Source organism: Heptranchias perlo, chromosome 25 (genome assembly GCF_035084215.1).
Source record: "Heptranchias perlo isolate sHepPer1 chromosome 25, sHepPer1.hap1, whole genome shotgun sequence".
Taxonomy (NCBI): Eukaryota; Metazoa; Chordata; class Chondrichthyes; order Hexanchiformes; family Hexanchidae; genus Heptranchias; species Heptranchias perlo.
This window is the reverse complement of record NC_090349.1, coordinates 46432012-46456190: the sequence shown is the minus strand read 5'-3', so window position 1 is coordinate 46456190 and position 24179 is coordinate 46432012. Positions and strand designations below refer to the sequence as shown.

Sequence of the window (24179 nt, the reverse complement as noted above, 5' to 3'; positions counted from 1 at the left end):
AAGAACATAAGAAATAGGAGCACGAGTAGGCCAATTGGCCCCTCGAGCCTGCTCCGCCATTCAATAAGATCATGGCTGATCTGATCCTAACCTCAAATCTAAATTTATGTCCAATTTCCTGCCCGCTCCCCGTAACCCCTAATTCCCTTTGCTTCTAGGAAACTGTATTTCTGTTTTAAATTTATTTAATGATGTAGCTAATAGTGTAACTAGAATCATAGAATGGTTGCAGCATAGAAGGAGGCCATTTGGCCCATCGAGTCCATGCCGGCTCTCTAAGAGCAATCCAGCTAGTCCCACTCCCCAGCCCTTTCCCCGGAGCCCTGCAAATTTTTTCCTTTCAAACATTTATCCAATTCCCTTTTGAAGGCCACAATTGAATCTGCCTCCACCACCCTTTCAGGCAGTGAACACCTATCAAATCGTCTCTCAACCTTCTTGCTCTAAGGAGAACAACCCCAGCTTCTCCAGTCTATCCACATAACTGAAGTCCCTCATCCCTGGAACCATTCTAGTAAATCTTTTCCGCGCCCTCTCCATCTTTCCTAAAGTGCGGTGCCCAGAATTGGACACAATACCCCAGTTGTGCCCGAACCAGTGTTTTATAAAGGTTCATCGTAACCTCCTTGCTTTTGTACTCTATGCATCCATTTATAAAGCCCAGCATCCTGTATGCTTTTTTAACCGCTTCCTCAACCTGCCCTGCAACCTTCAATGACCTGTCCACATATACCCCCAGGTCTCTCTGTTCCTGCAACCCCTTTAGAAAAGTATTATTTAGTTTATATTGTCTCTTCTCAGTCTTCCTAACAAAATGTATCACTTTGCGCTAAATTTCATCTGCCACGTGTCTGCCCATTCCACCAGCCTGCCTATGTCCTCTTGAAGTCTATCATAATCCTCCTCACTGTTCACTGCACTTCCAAATTTTGTGTCGTCTGCATATTTTGAAATTGTGCCCTGTATACCCAAGTCCAAGTCATTAATATATATCAAGAAAAGCAGTGGAACACCACTGTACACCTCCCTCCAGTCTGAAAAACAACCGTTCACTGCTACTCTCTGTTTCCTGTCACTTAGCCAATTTCAAATTCATGCTGCCATTGCCCCCCTTTATTCCATGGGCTTCAACTTTGATGACAAGCCTATTGTGAGGCACTTTATCAAACGCCTTTTCTAAGTCCATATACACAATATCATCCGCATTGCCCTCATCGACCCTCTCTGTTACCTCATCAAAAAACTCAATCAAGTTAGTTAAACACGATTTGCCTTTAACAAATCCATTTGGCTTTCCTTAATTAATCCACACTTGTCCAAGGGACTATTAATTTTGTCCCGGATTATTGTTTCTAAAAGCTTCCCCACCACTGAGGTTAAACTGACTGGCCTATAGTTGCTGGGTTTATCCTTACACCCTTTTTTGAACAAGGGTGTAACATTTGCAATTTTCCAGTCCTCTGGCACCACCCCCGTATCTAAGGGTGGTTAGAAGATTATGGACAATACCACCGCAATTTCCACCCTTCCCTCAGCAGCCTCGGATGCATCCCATCTGGACCTGGTAACTTTATCTACTTTAAGTACAGACAGCCTTTCTAATACCTTCTCTACCTAGCAGGGTAGATAAAGGGGAACCAGTGGTTGTAGTATATTTGGATTTTTAAAAGGCATTCAGTGAACATAAGAAATAGGAGCAGGAGTAGGCCAATCGGCCCCTCAAGCCTGCTGCGCCATTCAATAAGATCATGGCTGATCTGATCCTAACCTCAAATCTAAAGAACACAAGAAGTAGGAGCAGGACCACACAAAAGGCTGTTACGCAAGATAAGGGCTCATGGGATTGGGGATGATATATTAGCATGGATTGAGGATTGATTAACGGACAGAGAACAGAGAGTAGGAATAAACTGGTCATTTTCAGGTTGGCAGGCTGTAACCAATGGGGTACCGCAAGGATCGATGCTTGGGCCTCAGCTATTTACAATCTATAATAATAACTTAGATGAAGGGACCAAGTGTAATGTATCCAAGTTTGCTGTCGATACAAAGCTAGGTGGGAAAGTAAGTTATGAGGAGGACACCGAGTCTGCAAAAGGATATAGACAGGTTAAGTGAGTGGGCAAGAAGGCGGCAGATGATGTATAATGTGGGGAAATGTGAGGTTATTCACATTGGTAGGAAGAATAGAAAAACAGAATTTTTTTAAATGGTGAGAAACTGTTAAATATTGGTGTCCAGAGAGATATGGGTGTCCTTGTACACAAAAGTTAATATGCAGGTACAGCATGCAATTAGGAAGGCAAATGGTATGTTGGCCTTTATTGCAAGGGAGTTGGAGTACAAGAGTAAGGAAGTCTTTCTACAACTGTACAGGGCTTTGGTGAGACCTTACCTGGAGTTCTGTGTTCGGTTTTGGTCTCCTTACCTAAGAAAGGTTATACTTGCCTTAGAGGGGGTGCAACAAAGGTTTACTAGATTGATTCCTGGGATGAGAGGATTGTCCTATGAGCAGAGATTGAGTAAAATGGGCCTATATTCTCTGGAGTTTAGAAGAATGAGAGGTGATCTCATTGAGTATATTCAAGGCTGAGATCGATAGTTTTTTGGGCTCTAAGGGAATCAAGGGATATGGGGATTGGACGGGCAAGTGGAGTTGAGGTTGAAGATCAGCCATGATCTTATTGAATTGCGGAGCAGGCTCGAGGGGTCGTATGGCCTACTCCTGCTCCTATTTTTTATGTTCTTAAAGGAAAAATCCTGTCTTTAGAGGTAAATTCTAATCATCCACAGAATCCCAATTACTCCAAATGAACAATGTGGCTGCTGCAAATGCCACTGTAATTATATTTATAAACTTCATGCTCCTAGCTTTCTTTGCGTAGGAGTAAAGAAGAGTTGATTTTCACTCCGTGTGCTTATGTTAAGTTCAAAAACTACGATTTCTTCAAAGTGTTCTGCCAGTAGTCCAAGAAATAATTTCTGTAATTTAAGTTTTACCTGTAAACCTTAAAATTTGTGTAGTGATAAATGAGTTAGTCTGGCATTGCAGTGCTCCTCCCAGCGGGAGGCTTAATATTTAAGAGGCAAAGTGAAGTAATATCTTGTTTTGTGGAGAGTCTGTTTTACCAAATGGTATAATTGAAAACATTTAAGCATAACTGCATTCTACAGTGTTAATTTGATGCATTAACTTTTAGACTGGTGGCATCAGCCCAATATTTCTTGTCCCCTGGACTGTCTAGATTTTTGTAACCTTGCCCTGTAACTCAAGTAGACCATCTGTATAGTAAGTCTTAAGATTAATCCATACAATCAGCTGTATGCAAGATCTTTTGGAGGTTTTAACTTTATCAGTAACACAGGCCTTTTTCAGGATGATTTTATGTAAAATTGTAATGAACTACATTTGCAACCACTGTTGATTGTTGTTTATATGGAAGCATGCATCCTGTCACTCCTTCAGGCAACCACAAACTAATTTAAAAATTATTTTTCACTACCTGAAATTTAATCTCCTTGTGTCCCCTCTTCAAAGCTGAAATCTAGGGCAAATGCTGGCTTTTCTCCTCTATCAGTAGAACCAAGTTCTGACTCTTGGTCCCTCCACTATAGTTCTCCCATGCAGCATTTTCTCTGAGAAAATTACAAAGCCCAGGACCTGATTAAATTAAATTGGTTGGGCTTTGACTGGCTTCAATGGGTTTTGTAGTTATTGTAAACAATTTTACAACACCAAGTTATAGTCCAGCAATTTTATTTTAAATTCACAAGCTTTCGGAGATTTTCTCCTTCCTCAGGCAAATGTTTCAAGAGCTCCTTGAAGCCTATGCATTTATACATATAGAACAATACATGGTGTTTACAGACTGCCCCTGCAACTGCCCGTTGCCAAGGCAATCACCGTGTTCAGACAGAGAGGTGTCACCTGCAGAACCCCCGAATACACATTCAACAAAAAAACAAACAGGGAAAAAAAAACAGAGAAAAAAAACACAGAGAGAGCCAGAAACATCCGGAAGGCAGAGAGAGCCAGCAAATGACCCATTATATTAAAAACAGATAACATTTGTTCGATGGTGGGGTAACGTGTAGCGTGACATGAACCCAAGATCCCGGTTGAGGCCGTCCTCATGGGTGTGGAACTTGGCTATCAATTTCTGCTCGACGATTTTGCGTTGTCGTGTGTCTCGAAGGCCGCCTTGGAGTACGCTTACCCGAAGGTCGGTGGATGAATGTCCATGACTGCTGAAGTGTTCCCCGACTGGGAGGGAACCCTCCTGTTTGGCGATTGTTGCGCGGTGTCCGTTCATCCGTTGTCGCAGCGTCTGCATGGTCTCGCCAATGTACCATGCTCTGGGGCATCCTTTCCTGCAATGTATGAGGTAGACAACGTTGGCCGAGTCACAGGAGTATGAACCATGCACCTGGTGGGTGGTGTCCTCTCGTGTGATGGTGGTATCTGTGTCGATGATCTGGCATGTCTTGCAGAGGTTACCGTGGCAGGGTTGTGTGGCGTCGTGGACGCTGTTCTCTTGAAAGCTAGGTAGTTTGCTGCGAACGATGGTCTGTTTGAGGTTGGGTGGCTGTTTAAAGGCGAGTAGTGGAGGTGTGGGGATGGCCATAGCGAGGTGTTTGTCCTCATTGATGACATGTTGAAGGCTGCGGAGAACATGGCGTAGTTTCTCCGCTCCGGGGAAGTACTGGACGACAAAGGGTACTCTGTTGGTTGCGTCCCGTGTTAGTCTCCTGAGGAGGTCTATGCGATTTTTTGCTGTGGCCCGTCGGAACTGTCGATCGATGAGTCGAGCGTCATATCCCGTTCTTACTAGGGCGTCTTTCAGCGTCTGTAGGTGTCCATCGCGTTCCTCCTCGTCTGAGCAGACCCTGTGTATTCGCAGGGCCTGTCCATAGGGGATGGCCTCTTTGACGTGGTTAGGGTGGAAGCTGGAAAAGTGGAGCATCGTGAGGTTGTCCGTGGGCTTGCGGTAGAGTGAGGTGCTGAGGTGCCCGTCTTTGATGGAGATTCGTGTGTCCAAGAAAGAAACTGATTCTGAGGAGTAGTCCATGGTGAGCTTGATGGTGGGATGGAACTTGTTGATGTTATCGTGTAGTCTCTTTAGTGATTCCTTGCCGTGGGTCCATAGAAAGAAAATGTCGTCGATGTATCTGGTGTATAGTGTTGGTTGGAGGTCTTGTGCAGTGAAGAAGTCCTGCTCGAACTTGTGCATGAAAATGTTGGCGTATTGGGGTGCGAATTTGGTCCCCATGGCTGTTCCGTGTGTTTGGGTAAAGAACTGGTTATCGAAGGTGAAGACATTGTGATCCAGGATGAAGCGGATGAGTTGTAGGATGGCGTCTGGAGATTGGCTGTTGTTGGTGTTGAGTATTGATGCTGTCGCAGCGATGCCGTCATCGTGGGGGATACTGGTGTATAGTGCCGAGACGTCCATCGTGGTGAGAAGTGTTCCTGGTTCAACTGGTCCGTGGGTACTGAGTTTTTGTAGGAAGTCTGTAGTGTCACGACAGAAGCTGGGGGTTCCCTGTACGATGGGTTTCAGGATGCCCTCGATGTATCCAGAGAGGTTCTCACACAGGGTTCCGTTGCCTGATACGATGGGACGTCCGGGTGTGTTGGCTTTGTGTATCTTTGGGAGGCAGTAGAAGTCTCCCACGCAGGGATTACGTGGGATGAGAATGCGTAGGATGCTTTGAAGGTCTGGATCGAAGGTCTTGATCAGTTTGTTGAGCTGGTGGGTGTGTTCTTTGGTCGGATCTGCGGGTAACCGTCTGTAGTGTTCCTGGTTGTCCAGTTGTCGGTATGCTTCTTTGCAATAGTCTTCTGTTCTGTATGACAATGGCTCCTCCTTTGTCCGCTGGTTTGATGACGATGTTGCGGTTGGTCTTGAGAGCGTTGATGGCGTTGCGTTGTGCTCGGGTGACATTCTGGACTGTCTTCTGAGTGCGGCTGATGAATCTGGCATTGACGCATTTCCTGACAGCTTGAGCATACATGTCCAGCTGAGGGCAGCGACCCTCCGGAGGAGTCCAGTTTGACTCTTTCCTCTTCGGTTGCTGTACCGCGGATCCCTCTGTCTGCTGTTCCGGATCGTCGATTGTCTCATTGGGTTCGCTGCTGAAATCTTGGGGTTTGTGGTAGAATTCCCGGAGCCTCATTCTCCTGATGAATTCCTCTGTGTCCGCCGCGAGACTAGTGGGGTCCATTTTGGTAGTGGGGCAGAAATTGAGCCCTCGGCTGAGAACTTCGATTTCGTCTGGTTGAAGGGTGTGGTCGGATAAATTGACAATAGACTTCCCTGTAGTTATGGGAGGGAGAACAATGGTGCGAACAGCTAATCAGCAAACTTGTTAAACTTTGACCTGATTGCATCGTGAGAGTGACAGGCCATATTCTAACAAAAGATTTTGGGTGCCAGAAATAGAAGCAGCACTGCAGAATAAGAAAACTTGTCAGCAGCCCGGGTAGGGATTTCATTGAAACAGTTTCTCTTTGGTTACAGTCAGTTAAGTTACAATATTCTGAATGTTGAAAATTTAGAATACAACTTTACGTATGGGTGAGATGATCCTTCACATTTAGACTTCTGGAGATCCCAGGATTATTGCCGCTAGCAAAGATTATAGGAAGAATGACTTTTTGTTAATGCCACCTTCAGAGAACTTAATGCATACAAATCCTAACTGAAAATATGGATTAAAAATTAAACAAAATATACCGAGTTATAAGGTCCACAGGAGAGATGGGGAAAATGGAAGAGGGGGAGGAGTAGCCTTAGTGATTAGAGATGAAATCACTTCAATGATAAAGCAGGATATAGAATCATAGAATCATGAGAAAGGATCTAAGGCTATAGTGGGAGTTGTGTATAGGACCCCTGGCAGCAACTCTGAAGTGCTAGATTATGTAAATGCAGAGATTAGACAAGTGTGTAAGAAAGGCATAGTGGTCTTAATGGGAGTCTTTAACCTTCACATAGAGGAAAAGCAGACTGGCAACAGTCAGAAAGGTAGTGAATTTCTTGAGTGTGTCCAGGATAGTTTTCTACAGCAGTATGTCCTAGAGGCAACAAGGGGCAAGCCATACTAGATTTAGTAATGAGTAATGAACCAGATTTAGTTAACAGCTTAACTGTGCGTGAACATCTATCCAATAGCGATCATATCATGATCGAGTTCAATGTAGTGTTTGAAAGGGATAAAAGTGAATCAGCTGCTAAGATTCTAGACTTGGGCAAGGCCGACTTCAATGGGATGATGTGGAGATGCCGGTGATGGACTGGGGTTGACAATTGTAAACAATTTTACAACACCAAGTTATAGTCCAGCAATTTTATTTTAAATTTCGTTTCGTTCACCTGAGGAAGGAGGAAGCCTCCGAAAGCTTGTGAATTTAAAATAAAATTGCTGGACTATAACTCAATGGGATGAGACAGAGACTGTCCACAGTAAACTGGGCAAATCTGTTAATGGGTAAAACGACTGATGATCAGTGGGAAATGTTTAAAGAAACATTTAACGTGATACAGAATCGGTTTATACCCCTGAGGGGCAAGAACTCTACTTGCCAAAAAAAACAGCCATGGACAACGAAAGAGGTAAGGGACAGTATAAGACATAAGGAAAGGGCATACAAAAAGGCAAAAAATGGCACAGATCCTGGCGAATGGGAAAGATACAAAGATCAACAAAGGGTCACAAAACAGATAGTAAGAGCTACAAAAAGAGAGTATGAAAAGAAACTTGCAAGGGATATCAAAAACAATACGAAGAACTTTTATAGTTGTATTCGGAAAACGAGGGTGGTCAGGAGCAGTGTTGGCCCCTTAAAAACAAAGTGGGGATATTGTCATTGACAATAGGGAAATGGCGGACATGTTGAACAATTAGTTTGCTTCAGTATTTACAGTAGAAAAAGAGGATAGCATGCCGGAAATCCCAAGAAAACTAATATTGAACCGGGGACAGTGACTCAATAAAATTAACATAAGTAAAACAACAGTAATGAAGAAAATAATAGCATAAAGAGTGACAAATCCCCAGGACCAGATGGTTTCCATCCCAGGAAGTAGGTGAGCACATTGCAGATGCCCCAACTATAATCTTTCAAAGTTCTCTAGATTCAGGAACTGTCCCTCTAGATTGGAAAATTGCACATGTCACTCTGCTTTTTAAGAAAGGAGAGAGAGGGAAACCAGGGAATTATAGACCAGTTAGCCTAACATCTGTTGTGGGGAAAATGCTGGAGTCTATAATTAAGGATAGGGTGACTGAACACATCGAGAATTTTCAGTTAATCAGAGAGAGCAAGCATGGATTTGTGAAAGTAGGTCGTGCCTGACAAACCTGATTGAATTTTTTGAAGAGGTGACTAAAGTAGTGGACAGGGGAATGTCAATGGATGTTATTTATATGGACTTCCAGAAGGCATTTGATAAGGTCCCACATAAGAGACTGTTAGCTAAGATAGAAGCCCATGGAATCGAGGGAAAAGTACGGACTTGGTTAGGAAGTTGGCTGAGCGAAAGGCGACAGGGAGTAGGGATAATGGGTAGGTACTCACATTGGCAGGATGTGACTAGTAGAGTCCCGCAGGGATCTGTCTTGGGGCCTCAATTATTCACAATATTTATTAACGACTTAGAGGAAGGCATAGAAAGTCTCATATCTAAGTTTGCCGATGACACAAAGATTGGTGGCATTGTAAGCAGTGTAGACGAAAACATAAAATTACAAAGGGATATTGATAGATTAGGTGAATGGGCAAAACTGTGGCAAATGGAATTCAGTGTAGACAAATGTGAGGTCATCCACTTTGGATCAAAAAAGGATAGAACAGGGTACTTTCTAAATGGTTAAAAAGTTAAAAACAGTGGATGTCCAAAGGGACTTCGGGGTTCAGGTACATTGATCATTGAAGTGTCATGAACAGGTGCAGAAAATAATCAAGAAGGCAAATGGAATGTTGGCCTTTATATCTAGAGGACTAGAGTACAAGGGGGCAGAGGTTATGCTACAGCTATACAAAACCCTGGTTAGACCGCACCTGGAGTACTGAGAGCAGTTCTGGGCACCGCACCTTCGGAAGGACATATTGGCCTTGGAGGGAGTGCAGCGTAGGTTTACTGGAATGATACCCGGACTTCAAGGGTTAAGTTACGAGGAGTTACACAAATTGGGGTTGTATTCTCTAGAGTTTCGAAGGTTATGGGGTGATCTGATCGAAGTTTATAAGATATTAATGGGAATGGATAGGATGGATAGAGCAAAACTATTTCTGCTGGTTGGGGATTCTAGGAGTAGGGGGCACAGTCTAAAAATTAGAGCCAGACCTTTCAGGAGTGAGATTAGAAAACATTTCTACACACAAAGGGTGGTAGAAGTTTGGAACTCTCTTCCGCAAATGGCAATTGATACTAGCTCAATTGCTAAATTTAAATGTGAGATAGATAGCTTTTTGGCAACCAAAGGTATTAAGGGATATGGGCCAAAGGCAGGTATATGGAGTTAGATCATAGATCAGCCATGATCTTATCAAATGGCAGAGCAGGCACGAGGGGCTGAATGGCCTACTCCTGTTCCTATGTTCCTAAAAACACCAAATAAACAAACATGGTCTTAGCATAATTATTTTGATTTTGTTTTTATGTGGCTTTCCTGAATTGTTCTATTATTGTGTTTCCAAAAACAGCCTTTTCCATCATCCTGATGAATATCATTCTCCTACAAAAACTGCTGCTGATAACGTTGCAAGACGGAAGTGGCTGACTCCAGGTTCTGACTATTCCATCTTCACAGGACAACCTTTAGAAAGTAACTGCAATACTTCTGGGAATGGATTTGAGGAGACCCACCTGCAGCCCAGAAGGTCAGCCCAACATCCTATTCCAGTCATTCTTTCAGCTTTTTGTGCTGTTAATATTTTAACCCAAAGAACATTTTCAAATATATATATATGGTGTGTAATATCTGTAATTTTAAGGGACTAGTAGATCTCTCAGGCTGTGGGACAGTGGTACCCAGCATTAAGTACTGGCTTTCTTAAAAAGATTGTTTTGCGACTGTAATAAAGTGGAATATTTGGTACAGCCTAAATGTACCTTTTGGAATTTTTTTCCTTGGTTTGCTCTGTGCATCATACCATTGGGTGGGCGTTTGCTCCTTGGTCTCTTGTCAAAATTACTCTGATAATGGCAGCAACAAGTGTTTGGCAGCATTGGGGATGAGATCCCAGGCCTCTCTGTTCCTGATCCTCTTTTTAAAATTGTACATCTCCTCATTCTTCCTCCCAGAATGAATCACTTCACACTTCTCTATTAAATTTCATCTGTCATATGTCTGTCTATGTCCTCCTGAAGTCTGCTACTATCCTCCTCACTTAACTATATTTCCAATATTTGTGTCATCTGCAAACTTTGAAATTGTGGTCCCTATACCCAAGTCCAGGTCATCAATATATATCAGATAGAGCAGTGGTCCTAATACTGACCCCTGGGGAACACCACTGTACACTTCCCTCCAGTCTGAAAAACAACAGTTCACCACTACTCTCTGCTTTCTGACCCTTTGCCAATTTTGTATCCAAGCTGCCACTGCCCCTTTAATCCCATGGGCTTCAATTTTGCTGACAGGTCTATTATGTGGTACTTCATCAAAAGTCTTTTGAACGTCCATATACTCATCAACTGCACTACCCTCATCCACCCTCTCCGTTATTTCATCGAAGAACTGAATTACGTTTGTCAGACACGACTTACCTTTAACAAATCCATGCTGGCTGTCATTAATTAACACACGTTTTGCCAAGTGACAACTAATTTTGTCCCGGATTATGGTCTCTGGAAGTTTCCCTACTACCGACGCTAGGCTGACTGGCCTGTAATTACTGCGTCTATCCCTCTCCCTTTTTTTGAACAGGGGTGTAACATTTGCAATCCTCCAGTTCTCTGGCACCACTCCCATGTCCAAGGAGGATTAAAAGATTGTGGCCAGAGCCTCTGCTATTTCCACCCTTGCCTCCCTCAGCAACCTGGGATGCATCCCACCTGGACCAGGTGACTTTTCTACTTTCAAGTACCTACTCTTTATTTATTTTTATCCTATCCAATTTCTCTACCCCCTCCTCCTTTCCTGTGACATTGGCAGCATCCTTTTCTTTTGTGAAGACAGATGCCATCTTCAGCCAGAAGTGCTGAGTGAATGATCCTTCTGCGCCTCCTTCTGGGGTCCCCACCAGGACAGATGCCAGTCTTCAATTTGATGCACTTCACGTGACATCAAGAAACACGTAAGTGCACTGGACATAGCAAAGGCTATGGGCTCCGGCAATATCCTGGTTGTAGTGCTGAAGAACTGGTGTTCTGAACTAGCCGCCCCCCCTAGCCAAGCTGTTCCAGTATAGCTACAACACTGGCATCTACCTGACAACGTGGAAAATAGCCCAGGTATGTCGTGTCCACAGAAAGTAGGACAAATCCAACCCGGCCAATTACCACCCTATCAGCCTAATCCCAATCATTAGCAAAGCGATGGAAGGGTGGAATACTCTTCAATTGTCTGGATGGGTGAAGCTGGAACAACACTAAAGAAGCTCAACACCATCCAGGACAAAACAGTCTGCTTGATTGGCACTACATCCACTGGCCTAAACATGCACCATGGCTGTAGTGCCTACTATCAACAAGTTTCATCGCAGCAACTCACCTAGGAAGCACCTCCCAAATCAGCAACCTCCACCACCTTGAAGGACAAGGGCTGCAGGTGCATGGGAACACCATCACCTCTTATTTCCCTTCCAATTCTTCATACCATACTGAATTGGACATATATTGCAGTTCCTTCATCGTCACTGGGTCAAAATCCTGGCACTCCCTACCTAACAGCACGGTGAGAGAACCTTCACCACACGGACTGCAGCGGTTCAAGGGGACCACCACCATCTTCTCAGGACAACTCAGGATGAGCAATAAATATCAGCTTTGCCAGTGATGCCCGCATCCCGAGAATGAATACAAAAAAAATTATGGTTTACAGCCCTAATAACTGCCTGAAGCACAGTGCAACCTTGGTATAGTGGCCTTTGGAGAGCGGGACATTCCATTTCAATGGCCACATTTTAGTCACAAGGAACATGTTTTTTTAACACCTTTTATAGTAACTAATTATGTTACCAAGTATATTGCTTTCTGTTATTCCCTTCCTATACTAAGGGTCACAACATTATTACTGCTTCCTCTGATCATAGAATCATAGAAAGGAGGCCATTCGGCCCATCGAGTCAGTGCCAGCTCTATGCAAGAGTATAGTTGTCTATTGTCTTTGATAGTCGTCTCTGTCCCTCTGGAAGAAGTGTGAAGTGGCATTATCTGCTAATGTCTTTGCATTGTACTCTGGATCGGATTTACTGTATTTGTGGTGTGGAAATCGTGGTTAGTTATGTTCAGCTTTAATCATTGTTGGGTCCCACTAATTTGGGATTTTACTTACCACCCTAATAATGTAAATTGAAGACCGAACTTGGATGGGAAAGCAATAACAGTCTGTCCAAATCTCCAGAGGGTTCTCCATTATTATAGATCGAGTCAATATGCTTTCATTGAGTTTGTTTTTGTTTCTGCTCTTTTGTTATAACTGCTGTCCTGGGTTCAGTTCCTTGAAAAGAACTGACAATTATTAATTGATGTGGTATTTATGGAAGCATCAACAACCGTTCAGGATCTCTAGCAAACAGGCACGTTAGTTTTTTAAAATGGGTTCCTAATGGGGTGTAGTGTTAAACCAAACATCTGTATAAATTGTGTAAATAATAATCTTTCCTGTTGCTGAGCAGCAGGATTTTTAAGTTTTACTTTAGTAAAAAGAAAATTTGAACAAAATTAACTGCAGCAAGTTTTTATTTTAGAATTTGGTTTAATTGAAGTCTACAAAACTAGGTATTGCATTGGAACGAAACATAGGTGTTAGTTAAGAACAATGTGACTCCACACAAACAACATTTACCATTTACACTGCGTAAACCAGAGAAACCAACCACTCTTATTGGCTTATTGATTGCCAAAAATGACTCCTTGTGTTAACAGAGGTATATGATGGACCCATGCGATATGATTTCTGTTCCACAACACTTCATAACTTACAAGTGATAAAGTCACAATTGAGTTGTACTTGGTGCCATGAATGGGATATAGACTGAATTTCATGGCTGCTCATCATATAATATGATGATGCAATTGTGAGGTAAGTAATTGAAATGCTGCAAATTGGATGTGAGATTTTAATTCTAAACTAGTTGATTTCCTGTGACATTGCACATGGTGAGTGGAGATAAATCGTAGTCTTCAGGTGAAGCGAGGTTAGACAGTGGATAATTACAAATGTGAGTAGATATAATTCAGTCCCCATTTTAAAGTCATATATTTTATATTTCCATTATCAATTCCTGTGTCCACAATTATAATGGAAACTGTCTACGCAAACCTATCTTGCTATAATTACACCTTCCTGGTGCTGTTGCCCCTCTACTGGTGGGAGGGTGTCATTACATCATGACAAATTTATATAGGCAGTTTCCATTATAAACATGAACGTAGGAATTTATAGTGGAAAAAGTTGACAAAGTGCCCACAGACTTCAGATTTTTAATATATGGATGATGGGAACTAAACTGTTTGGCTGCAGTGACCTCATTGAAACTTTTTTTGCCTTTTGTTCTCCATTGTGGCACAATCTCCAGGAAAATTATTTCCTGGGGAGACTTATGGTGTAAATATTATTGCACTAATTTAAAATAAAGGTCATCAACCTGAAACGTTAACTTTGTTTCTCCACAGATGCTGCCTGACCTGCTGGGTGTTTCCACCATTTCTGTTTTATTTCAGATTTCTAGCATCTGCAGTACTTTGCTTTTGTTAAGGTATTTGTGTTAGTTTTAACTTCCATGTATGTGAACAGGGTTGCAGAACCACAGATGATACTTAGAAATGGCCCCATTTTTCTCTTGCTGTTTTGCTTAGGTATCATTCTCCCCCAGAGAAGGATCGTCCTAGTGGTGAGCAAGATCCTTCCATTGGTTTGGAGGAACCAATCCCTCCCATTCTGAAAGCATTAAAAAAGCTTGATGCCAGAAAAATGTCTGAAAGCTGGAGTGTGCAAACATCATTACATGATGTCTCAGAAGCAGGTACAAGTAAGGCCCATTTTTTGTGTGGTTTTATTCTGCTCATCTTACTGCACTTTATATGCTGTTTAGCCAACTGTATGGGGATTGAAAACTAAATCCATTAAGTTTCATTTTTTTTCTTAAAACAGAAACTTATAGATTACTTGGATTGCCATTGTATAATCACAATATATCTCAATAACTTGGATTTCTTTTTTTAAGACTGTCCTGTGTGAATTCTCTCCCCTGATGCATGGCAGCATAACCTTCTCTTAATGTGAGATGCTTTTAGTAGTCTAGTGAAGTCTTTGGACCACCACTATTGTAATAATAAAAACATCGGTTGCAGGTTAAATATTATGTCAGTGTATTGTACAAGATGTGGGAATGGGCTAAATAGTGACGGCTAGAATCCAATGTCGGTAAGTGTGAGATGATGCATTTTAGTTTTAAAAAAAACACGAGTAATTATACTCTGAAAGTAGGCTTGGTGCTGCGGAGGAGCAAAATGATTTGGGGCAACAGGTTCACAGGACGTTAAAGGCAGCACGTCAGGTTGATAAGACTGTAAAAAAGCTAATGCAATTCTAGGTTTTATCTCATAGAATGGTTACAGCACAGAAGGAGGCCATTGAGCCCGTGCAGGCTCTTTGTAAAAGCAATCCAGTCAGTCCCACTCCCCCGCTGTTTCCCCGTAGCCCTGCAAATTTTTTCCCTTCAAGTATTTATCCAATTCCTTTTTGAAAGTCAAGATTGAATCTGCTTCCACCACCTTTTCGGGCAGCGCATTCCAGATCATAACTACTCGCTGCGGAAAAAAGCTTATCCTCATGTCGCTTTTGGTTCTTTTGCCAATCGCCTTAAATCTGTGTCCTCTGGTTCTCGACCCTTCTGCCAATGGGAACAGTTTTACTTTATCCAAACCCATCATGATTTTGAACACTTCTATCAAATCCCAACCTTCTCTGCTCTTAGGAGAACAAACCCAGCTTCTCCAGTCTATCTTTCATAGAGCCGGCTCGATGGGCCGAATGGCCTCCTTCCGTGATGTAACCTTTCCATGATTCTATCCATGTAACTGAAGTCTCTCAACCCTGGAACCATTCTAATAAATCTTTTCTGCACCCTGTCTAAAGCCTTCACATCCTTCCTAAAGTGCGGTGCCCAGAATTGGACACAATACTCTAGTTGTGGCCGAACCAGTGATTAAGAAAGGTTCAATATAACTTCCTTCTCGAGATATAGAATATAAAAGGCACAAGGTAATGATGAGAATATATAAGACCTCAGTTAGAGTATTGTATGCAGTGGGAGTTGTGTATAGGACCCCTGGCAGCAGCTCTGAAGTGCTAGATTGTATAAATGCAGAGATTAGACAAGCATGTAACAAAGGCATAGTGGTCTTAATGGGGGACTTTAACCTTCACATAGATTGGGAAAAGCAGACTAGCAACAGTCAGAAAGGTAGTGAATTTCTTGAGTGTGTCCAGGATAGTTTTCTACAGCAGTATGTCCTAGAGGCAACAAGGGGCAAGCCATACTAGATTTAGTAATGAGTAATTAACCAGATTTAGTTAACGGCTTAACTGTGCGCGAACATCTATCCAATAGCGATCATAACATGATCGAGTTCAATGTAGTGTTTGAAAGGGAAAAAAGTGAATCAGCTGCTAAGATTCTAGACTTGGGTAAGGCTGACTTCAATGGGATGAGACAGCGACTGTCCACAGTAAACTGGGCAAATCTGTTAATGGGTAAAACGACTGATGATCAGTGGGAAATGTTTAAAGAAACATTTAACGTGATACAGAACCAGTTTATACCCCTGAGGGGCAAGAATTCTACTTGCCATAAAAAACAGCCATGGACAACTAAAGAGGTAAGGGACAGTATAAGACATAAGGAAAGGGCATACAAAAAGGCAAAAAATGGCACAGATCCTGGCGAATGGGAAAGATACAAAGATCAACAAAGGGTCACAAAACAGATAGTAAGAGCTACAAAAAGAGAGTATGAAAAGAAACTTGCAAGGGATATCAAAACCAATACGAATAACTTTTATCGTTACATTAGGAAAAAAGAGGGTGGTCAGGAGCAGTGTTGGCCCCTTAAAAACTGAAAGTGGGGATATTGTCATTGACAATGGGGAAATGGCAGACATGTTGAATAATTAGTTTGCTTCAGTATTTACAGTAGAAAAAGAGGATAGCATGCCGGAAATCCCAAGAAAACTAATATTGAATCGGGGACAGGGACTCGATAAAATTAACATAAGTAAAACAACAGTAATGAAAAAAATAATAGCACGAAAGAGTGACAAATCCCCAGGACCAGATGGTTTCCATCCCAGGGTTTTAAAGGAAGTAGGTGAGCACATTGCAGATGCCCTAACTATAATCTTTCAAAGTTCTCTAGATTCAGGAACTGTCCATCTGGATTGGAAAATTGCACATGTCACTCTGCTTTTTAAGAAAGGAGAGAGAGGGGGAAACCAGGGAATTATAGACCAGTTAGCCTAACATCTGTTGTGGGGAAAATGCTGGAGTCTATAATTAAGGATAGGGTGACTGAACACCTCAAATTTTCAGTTAATCAGAGAAAGCCAGCATGGATTTGTGAAAGGTAGGTCGTGCCTGACAAACCTGATTGAATTTTTTGAAGAGGTGACTAAAGTTTAGGCACAGTCTAAAAATTAGAGCCAGACCTTTCAGGAGCGAGATTAGAAAACATTTCTTCACACAAAGGGTGGTAGAAGTTTGGAACTCTCTTCCGCAAAGGGCAATTGATACTAGCTCAATTGCTAAATTTAAATGTGAGATAGATAGCTTTTTGGCAACCAAAGGTATTAAGGGATATGGGCCAAAGGCAGGTATATGGAGTTAGATCACAGATCAGCCATGATCTTATCAAATGGCAGAGCAGGCACGAGGGGCTGAATGGCCTACTCCTGTTCCTGTGTTCCTAAGTAGTGGACAGGGGAATGTCAATGGATGTTATTTATATGGACTTCCAGAAGGCATTTGATAAGGTCCCACATAAGAGACTGTTAGCTAAGATAGAAGCCCATGGAATCGAGGGAAAAGTACGGACTTGGTTAGGAAGTTGGCTGAGCGAAAGGCGACAGGGAGTAGGGATAATGGGTAGGTACTCACATTGGCAGGATGTGACTAGTGGAGTCCCGCAGGGATCTGTCTTGGGGCCTCAATTATTCACAATATTTAGTAACGACTTAGATGAAGGCATAGAAAGTCTCATCTAAGTTTGCCGATGACACAAAGATTGGTGGCATTGTAAGCAGTGTAGATGAAAACATAAAATTACAAAGGGATATTGGTAGATTCGGTGAATGGGTAAAACTGTGGCAAATGGAATTCAACGTAGGCAAATGTAAGGTCATCCACTTTGGATCAAAAAAGGATAGAACAGGGTACTTTCTAAATGGTAAAAAATTAAAAACAGTGGATGTCCAAAGGGACTTAGGGGTTCAGGTACATAGATCATTGAAGTGTCATGAACAGGTGCAGAAAATAATCAATAAGGCTAATGGAATGCTGGCCTTTATATCTAGAGGACTAGAGTACAAGGGGGCAGAAGTTATGCTGCAGCTATACTAAACCCTGGTTAGACCACACCTGGAGTACTGAGCAGTTCTGGGCACCGCACCTTCGGAAGGACATTTTGGCCTTGGAGGGAGTGCAGCGTAGGTTTGCTAGAATGATACCCGGACTTCAAGGGTTAAGTTACGAGGAGAGATTACACAAATTGGGGTTGTATTCTCTAGAGTTTCGAAGGTTAAGGGGTGATCTGATCGAAGTTTATAAGATATTAAGGGGGACAAATAGGGTGGATAGAGAGAAACTATTTCCACTGGTTGGGGATTCTAGGAGCAGGGTGCACAGTCTAAAAATTAGAGCCAGACCTTTCAGGAGTGAGATTAGAAAACACTTATGCACACAAAGGGTTGTAGAAGTTTGGAACTCTCTTCCGCAAATGGCAATTGATACTAGCACAATTGCTAAATTTAAATCTGAGATAGATAGCTTTTTGCCAACCAAAGGTATTAAGGGATTATGGGCCAAAGGCAGGTATATGGAGTTAGATCACAGATCAGCCATGATCTTATCAAATGGCGGAGCGGGCACGAGGGGCTGAATGGCCTACTCCTGTTCCTATGCTCTGAATGGGAATAAGTCGGGTAAATGTGATTAGGAATATTTGGTAGTTGCATTGGCTTTGCCAACTCTGTGGAATCTTGCTTTTGAAATTCTTCATTTGTAAGCCTAGATAATGAATGAATTTTCGCAGGCTTTTCAATTGTGGGGCATTACAGCTGATCTAATCTTATCCTCAGCTAGCGTCCACATATACACACTTTCCAGCAAGGGTAACTGAGTAGAAGGCAGGAGCAGTGTTAATCTGGGGACAGAGGGGTCAGCTGTAGTGACCTAACTAAGATAACTAACTGAACACAGACCAGAGACCAAACCTGAAACCTTCCTGGGCTCAGTAAAAAGTGGTTCAAAAATGAAACTCCCTCTGGTAAATGTAGAAGCATCATTCATTCATTTTGTTTTAAACAGAATTCTTGAATCGCAGACAGACTGTAGGCTTTGTGGACTCCACCTGTAGTAGAGGCCAGTCTATGGACTCATATAAAGATCGAACCAGATCAAAAGGCAGTAGTTCTCCCCCAGCCCAAAGATCATCTTCTGTACCCCCTTCAAATAGGAGGTCAACACCCACTTCCACACCAAGTAAGAATGTTTTTGTGGACCCTTTGAAAATGTTTAAAAGTTTGATTGTTGACTAATTCTTCTTCTCCATTTTTGTTAACCTATCTAGCAACTTTTCCTGTATTTCCCGTCAGACGTGGCAAAAATACAGTAGCAAAGAGAAAAGAGCAAAAATGAAGATTGAGTATTTTTTAGTAAAATCCTAATATTGATTTATGTGTAATGTAATTTCATAATAGCAATCCTTACCTCCAACTTCTCATTAATATTGCACATCTTGCTTAACAACTCCATTATGAATCCTGGTAGACAACAAACTAGATGGACCTTGGTCTTTTATCGTTTAGCAATTCCTTTGTTAAAATGGCCACAAACTGAGTGTATGTTGCATGGACCTCACTGGACCCATAATGCAATACACTAAAATTAAATGGTTGTGATTATGCGGTCAAGAATCTTGGGGAGTAAAGGGAGGTTGGAGATGGGGTGGTGATTGAAGAGGATGGATGATTTGAGGGTAAGTTTTCGCGAGGGGGTGATGGGAGTTTTGGGAAAGTGACAGTGTCAGAGGAAAAAGAACCATTGATATCAGCTAGCATGTGGGCCAGGAAAGGGAGTTGAGTGGTCAGGAAGTCGTTCTCATTGAGGTGATCAGCTTAGAGAGGGCAGGAGGGGAGATGGGTGAGAAACTGCAAAAGAAAAAAGGGGATCCTGAGTTAGAGTGGGTGGGAGGCTGAGGGCTGTGGGCAGGAGGAATGAGAGGAAGAGGTGGAGGCAGTTGCACGGTTGGTCTTGATTTTGAAGACAAAGAGCACTGGTGAGCTTTCTGCTGTTTGCCCAGCCACAACCAGCCTTCCTAGTGGGGGAAAAAATGAAATCCTGTTTGTGTTCCACACCTAGTACCGAACTTCCTTGGTCGAGGAGGTCTCTGATAGACTGTGTAGGAAGATGTTTTTGGATATATGAATTGAATCTCTTATGATATTCAGGAGCACAATGCCTTTTATTTCCCCCCCTCCCTGTTAGCAGTAATGATTGACGGCAGTTGAAGCAAAGATGTTTGCCGTACTTTTTTGGGTGTTTATGGATTTTGTTATGAGTTTGTGCATTTATAAAAGAACAGCTTGAACTTGCCTTCATGGCTAAGATACTCTCTTTGTGGGTGTACAAATCCCACTGGAATCTTAAATATTTTCTAAAATAAACTCTGGAACACTGCGTGACATTGCTATTGTATTTCAGATGGATGAAATACAACTGCAGTTACCAGAGTTGGCAACTACATTTATATAAAATAAAAAATCAGCAAAAATTAGGATGTTATGAAACCTTGTCCTCGATGGAATCAATAATTTGAAAAATAAAATCTTTATCTACTTTATTGTTCTACTATATGACTTTGCCATTAAGGATTGACTCAGTAAGGGTTACTACAATTAGATTTCATGGTGAGGTTGACTGTAAGATGGCAGTGACATCAAACTTTGTTGAAAATTTGTCCTGCAAAGCAGTGAGTGATGGACCGAGGGGTGAACGTGGGTACGATTCCTGCTCTTGAGCCGTGCTATGTGGTGAGTTACTGAGAGTGTGTGGTGTTTGCCTGCAGAGGACTGGGAAAATCAAAGGAAAGTCATATTAGGGCCGTCAGTGGTATCTCTTGGCTTTTAGCTGTAGGACATGTTAACAGTCTGAGAACAGGCAACTTGTCTGCCCTGTCAGTAGCAAAGATACCAGGACTTGGGGACTGAAGATGGGGAATAATTTACCCGAAGAAAATGGCATTTAAAACATTTGGCGCTAGTATCTATAATGGCTAGCAGCTGATGTCTTTTACCTGGAAAATGCTGTAACCCAGCCAATGAATTTTAAAATGCACTTGTTCAAATACTGATATTTTTCCTTTGACAGCTAAAAGAAACACTTTACTAACATCATTGTCTGCTAAGTCCAGTCCCAAGCGCTGTCCTAAAGAGAACCTGTCCCCTGGGTTTAATCACCTCCTTGGCAAAGAAGAAAACACAGTGACAAGGTAACTAACGTCTCTCCATTAGGTAAAATCTAAACCTCATAATAACAGGTCACTATCCATGAGTTCTTTATCAAATAGTGAGGCAGTGGGGCTTGTCAGTGCAACATAGGCACTAGTGGTGGTGGTGACGGCGGCGGTACAGGTGGTGGTGGTGGTGACGGCGGCGGTACAGGTGGTGGTGGTGGTGACGGTACAGGTGGTGGTGGTGACGGCGGTACAGGTGGTGGTGGTGACGGCGGTACAGGTGGTGGTGGTGGCGGCGGTACAGGTGGTGGTGGTGGCGGCGGTACAGGTGGTGGTGGTGGCGGCGGTACAGGTGGTGGTGGTGGCGGCGGTACAGGTGGTGGTGGTGGCGGCGGTACAGGTGGTGGTGGTGGCGGCGGTACAGGTGGTGGTGGTGGCGGCGGTACAGGTGGTGGTGGTGGCGGCGGTACAGGTGGTGGTGGTGGCGGCGGTACAGGTGGTGGTGGTGGCGGCGGTACAGGTGGTGGTGGTGGCGGCGGTACAGGTGGTGGTGGTGGCGGCGGTACAGGTGGTGGTGGTGGCGGCGGTACAGGTGGTGGTGGTGGCGGCGGTACAGGTGGTGGTGGTGGCGGCGGTACAGGTGGTGGCGGCGGTACAGGTGGTGGCGGCGGTACAGGTGGTGGCGGCGGTACAGGTGGTGGCGGCGGCGGCGGTACAGGTGGTGGCGGCGGCGGTACAGGTGGTGGTGGTGGCGGCGGTACAGGTGGTGGTGGTGGCGGCGGTACAGGTGGTGGCGGCGGTACAGGTGGTGGCGGCGGTACAGGTGGTGGCGGCGGTACAGGTGGTGGCGGCGGTACAGGTGGTGGTGGTGACGGCGGCGGTACAGGTGGTGGTGGTGGTGACGGCGGCGGTACAGGTCGTGGCGGCGGTACTGGCGACGGTACTGGTGGTGACGGTGGTACAGGTGACGGCGGCGGTACAGGTGACGGCGACGGTACTGGTGGTGGTGGTGATGGTGGTACAGGTGACGGCGGCGGTACAGGTGGTGGCGACGGTACAGGTGGTGGTGGTGACGGCGGCGGTACTGGTGGTGGTGACGGCGGCGGTACAGGTGGTGGTGGTGACGGCGGCGGTACAGGTGGTGGTGGTGGTGACGGCGGCGGTACAGGTGGTGGTGGTGACGGCGGCGGTACAGGTGGTGGTGGTGACGGCGGCGGTACAGGTCGTGGCGGCGGTACAGGTGACGGCGGCGGTACAGGTGGTGGTGGTGACGGCGACGGTACTGGTGGTGGTGGTGATGGTGGTACAGGTGGTGATGGTGGTACAGGTGGTGATGGTGGTACAGGTGGTGGCGGCGGTACAGGTGGTGGCGGCGGTACAGGTGGTGGCGGCGGTACAGGTGGTGGCGGCGGTACAGGTGGTGGTGGTGACGGCGGCGGTACTGGTGGTGGTGACGGCGGCGGTACAGGTGGTGGTGGTGACGGCGGCGGTACAGGTGGTGGTGGTGACGGCGGCGGTACAGGTGGTGGTGGTGACGGCGGCGGTACAGGTGGTGGTGGTGACGGCGGCGGTACAGGTGGTGGTGGTGACGGCGGCGGTACAGGTGGTGGTGGTGACGGCGGCGGTACAGGTGGTGGTGGTGACGGCGGCGGTACAGGTGGTGGTGGTGACGGCGGCGGTACAGGTGGTGGTGGTGACGGCGGCGGTACAGGTGGTGGTGGTGACGGCGGCGGTACAGGTCGTGGCGGCGGTACTGGCGACGGTACTGGTGGTGACGGCGGTACAGGTGACGGTGGTGGTGGTGACGGTGGTACAGGTGACGGCGGCGGTACAGGTGGTGGTGGTGACGGCGACGGTACTGGTGGTGGTGGTGATGGTGGTACAGGTGACGGCGGCGGTACAGGCGGTGGTGGTGGTGGTGACGGCGGCGGTACAGGCGGTGGTGGTGATACAAGGGGAGGAAGATGTTCACAAGGCATTCATGAGAAGATGCTTCAGCCCAGAGTATTAAATCCTTTTTATGCCTGACCTGTTTAAATCTATCACATGATGCTATGTTAATACAAAGATTGGCTCTTGTTAAAATTTAAAATACATTGCTATTTAAAAAAAAATGAAACATATTGTGAATTAAGCCTATATTTAGTCAGGATGTCATGAAGCAGTTATTCTAGTTGCCTGTGATGGTATAGTTAGTTCTCTGGCAGTTGGGGACAGTTACTTGTGGTGTGAAGATGTTTGAGAGGCAGCTGTTGTGATTTGAAAGGTGTTTTTATATAACCTTTCCAATGGTTAATTTTATTCAAAATGTTTTCTGGTTAGGTTGGTTGCGTATTTGATTTTCAGTTTTTTTTTAAACCAATATTTGACTAGAGAGTGCTGGCTATATGAGCGTGGTCATGTGACAGTGCTCCTGTCTAGTGCAGTGCCATTGTGTAAGGCTGAATATACTCCTAGACGGTAAATACTGCTCAGTACACTCGGTTGAACCCATTAGAACATCGCCTACAGAATGAAGCTGTGGTGATTAATAATGTAAGTTTTATATTGTTTAGTACATGATGTGAAAGTACCTGTAAATTTTGTACAACTAATGCCATATGGATAGAAACACGAGTGTCAGAAAGGAAAGTCTGTGTCCTATTGAAATAAGACTGAGCAAGTCTGAAACAAATGGCCCATTGGTTTGTAGACACGGTGTTCTATATAGCTTCAAACTGTAAATGAGATCCACGTCAAGGCAGTAATGGGTCTGTTCTAAGCATGTAACCTGCAGAACACCGGAGAAGCAGCCACGTGTATAACCCATACTCTAGTACCAAACTTCAGTGTTTAAATTCGGCAGAGGAAATGCCAAGTATAAAATTAGACATTTTCCTAACCTTGCCCAACTATCAGGGTTGCAAGATTGGTTGGTTAGTGTTGTATTTACTCAAATGTATCAGCACATTGCTTGGGCCTGTGTAAGTGGCACATGGACTACTACAGTGACAGCACTGAAATGGCCTGGGATGTTCCAATTTCTGGAGTTCTGACTTTGGAACTAAACTAGTGCTCTGTATAGAGAGGGTTTTTTTAAATTCAGAGAATGATTATTATGTTCTCAGTGTGAAATCTTCCTTTTTATGAATCATTTTATTTTTAGATTTGATGTGAACTTGGATAACGTGGAGCTTCCAAGTTCAGCCCTCTCTCGCAGTTCAAGTCCAAGAAAAAGACTTCAGTTCTTTCCACTGGAAAATACAGAAGGTAAACATTTATAATTCTTTGACAAGTA

At 44.0% G+C, this 24179-nt stretch overlaps 1 protein-coding gene across 8 annotated transcripts in view; it reads left to right on the top strand.

The window, feature by feature from the left end:
• Positions 1-24179, top strand: part of LOC137342295 (M-phase phosphoprotein 9) — a 67843-nt gene that overhangs the window by 38252 nt on the left and 5412 nt on the right. For 6 of the 8 annotated variants that reach the window (XM_068006218.1, XM_068006217.1, XM_068006216.1 and 3 more), the window contains 5 exons: positions 9710-9886; positions 14031-14203; positions 18757-18930; positions 20818-20938; positions 24048-24151. In XM_068006218.1, the coding sequence (XP_067862319.1) occupies positions 9710-9886; positions 14031-14203; positions 18757-18930; positions 20818-20938; positions 24048-24151 (749 nt within the window). The remainder of the gene's footprint in view (positions 1-9709; positions 9887-14030; positions 14204-18756; positions 18931-20817; positions 20939-24047; positions 24152-24179) is intronic. The other 2 variants (XM_068006219.1, XM_068006222.1) reach the window with 2 other exon arrangements.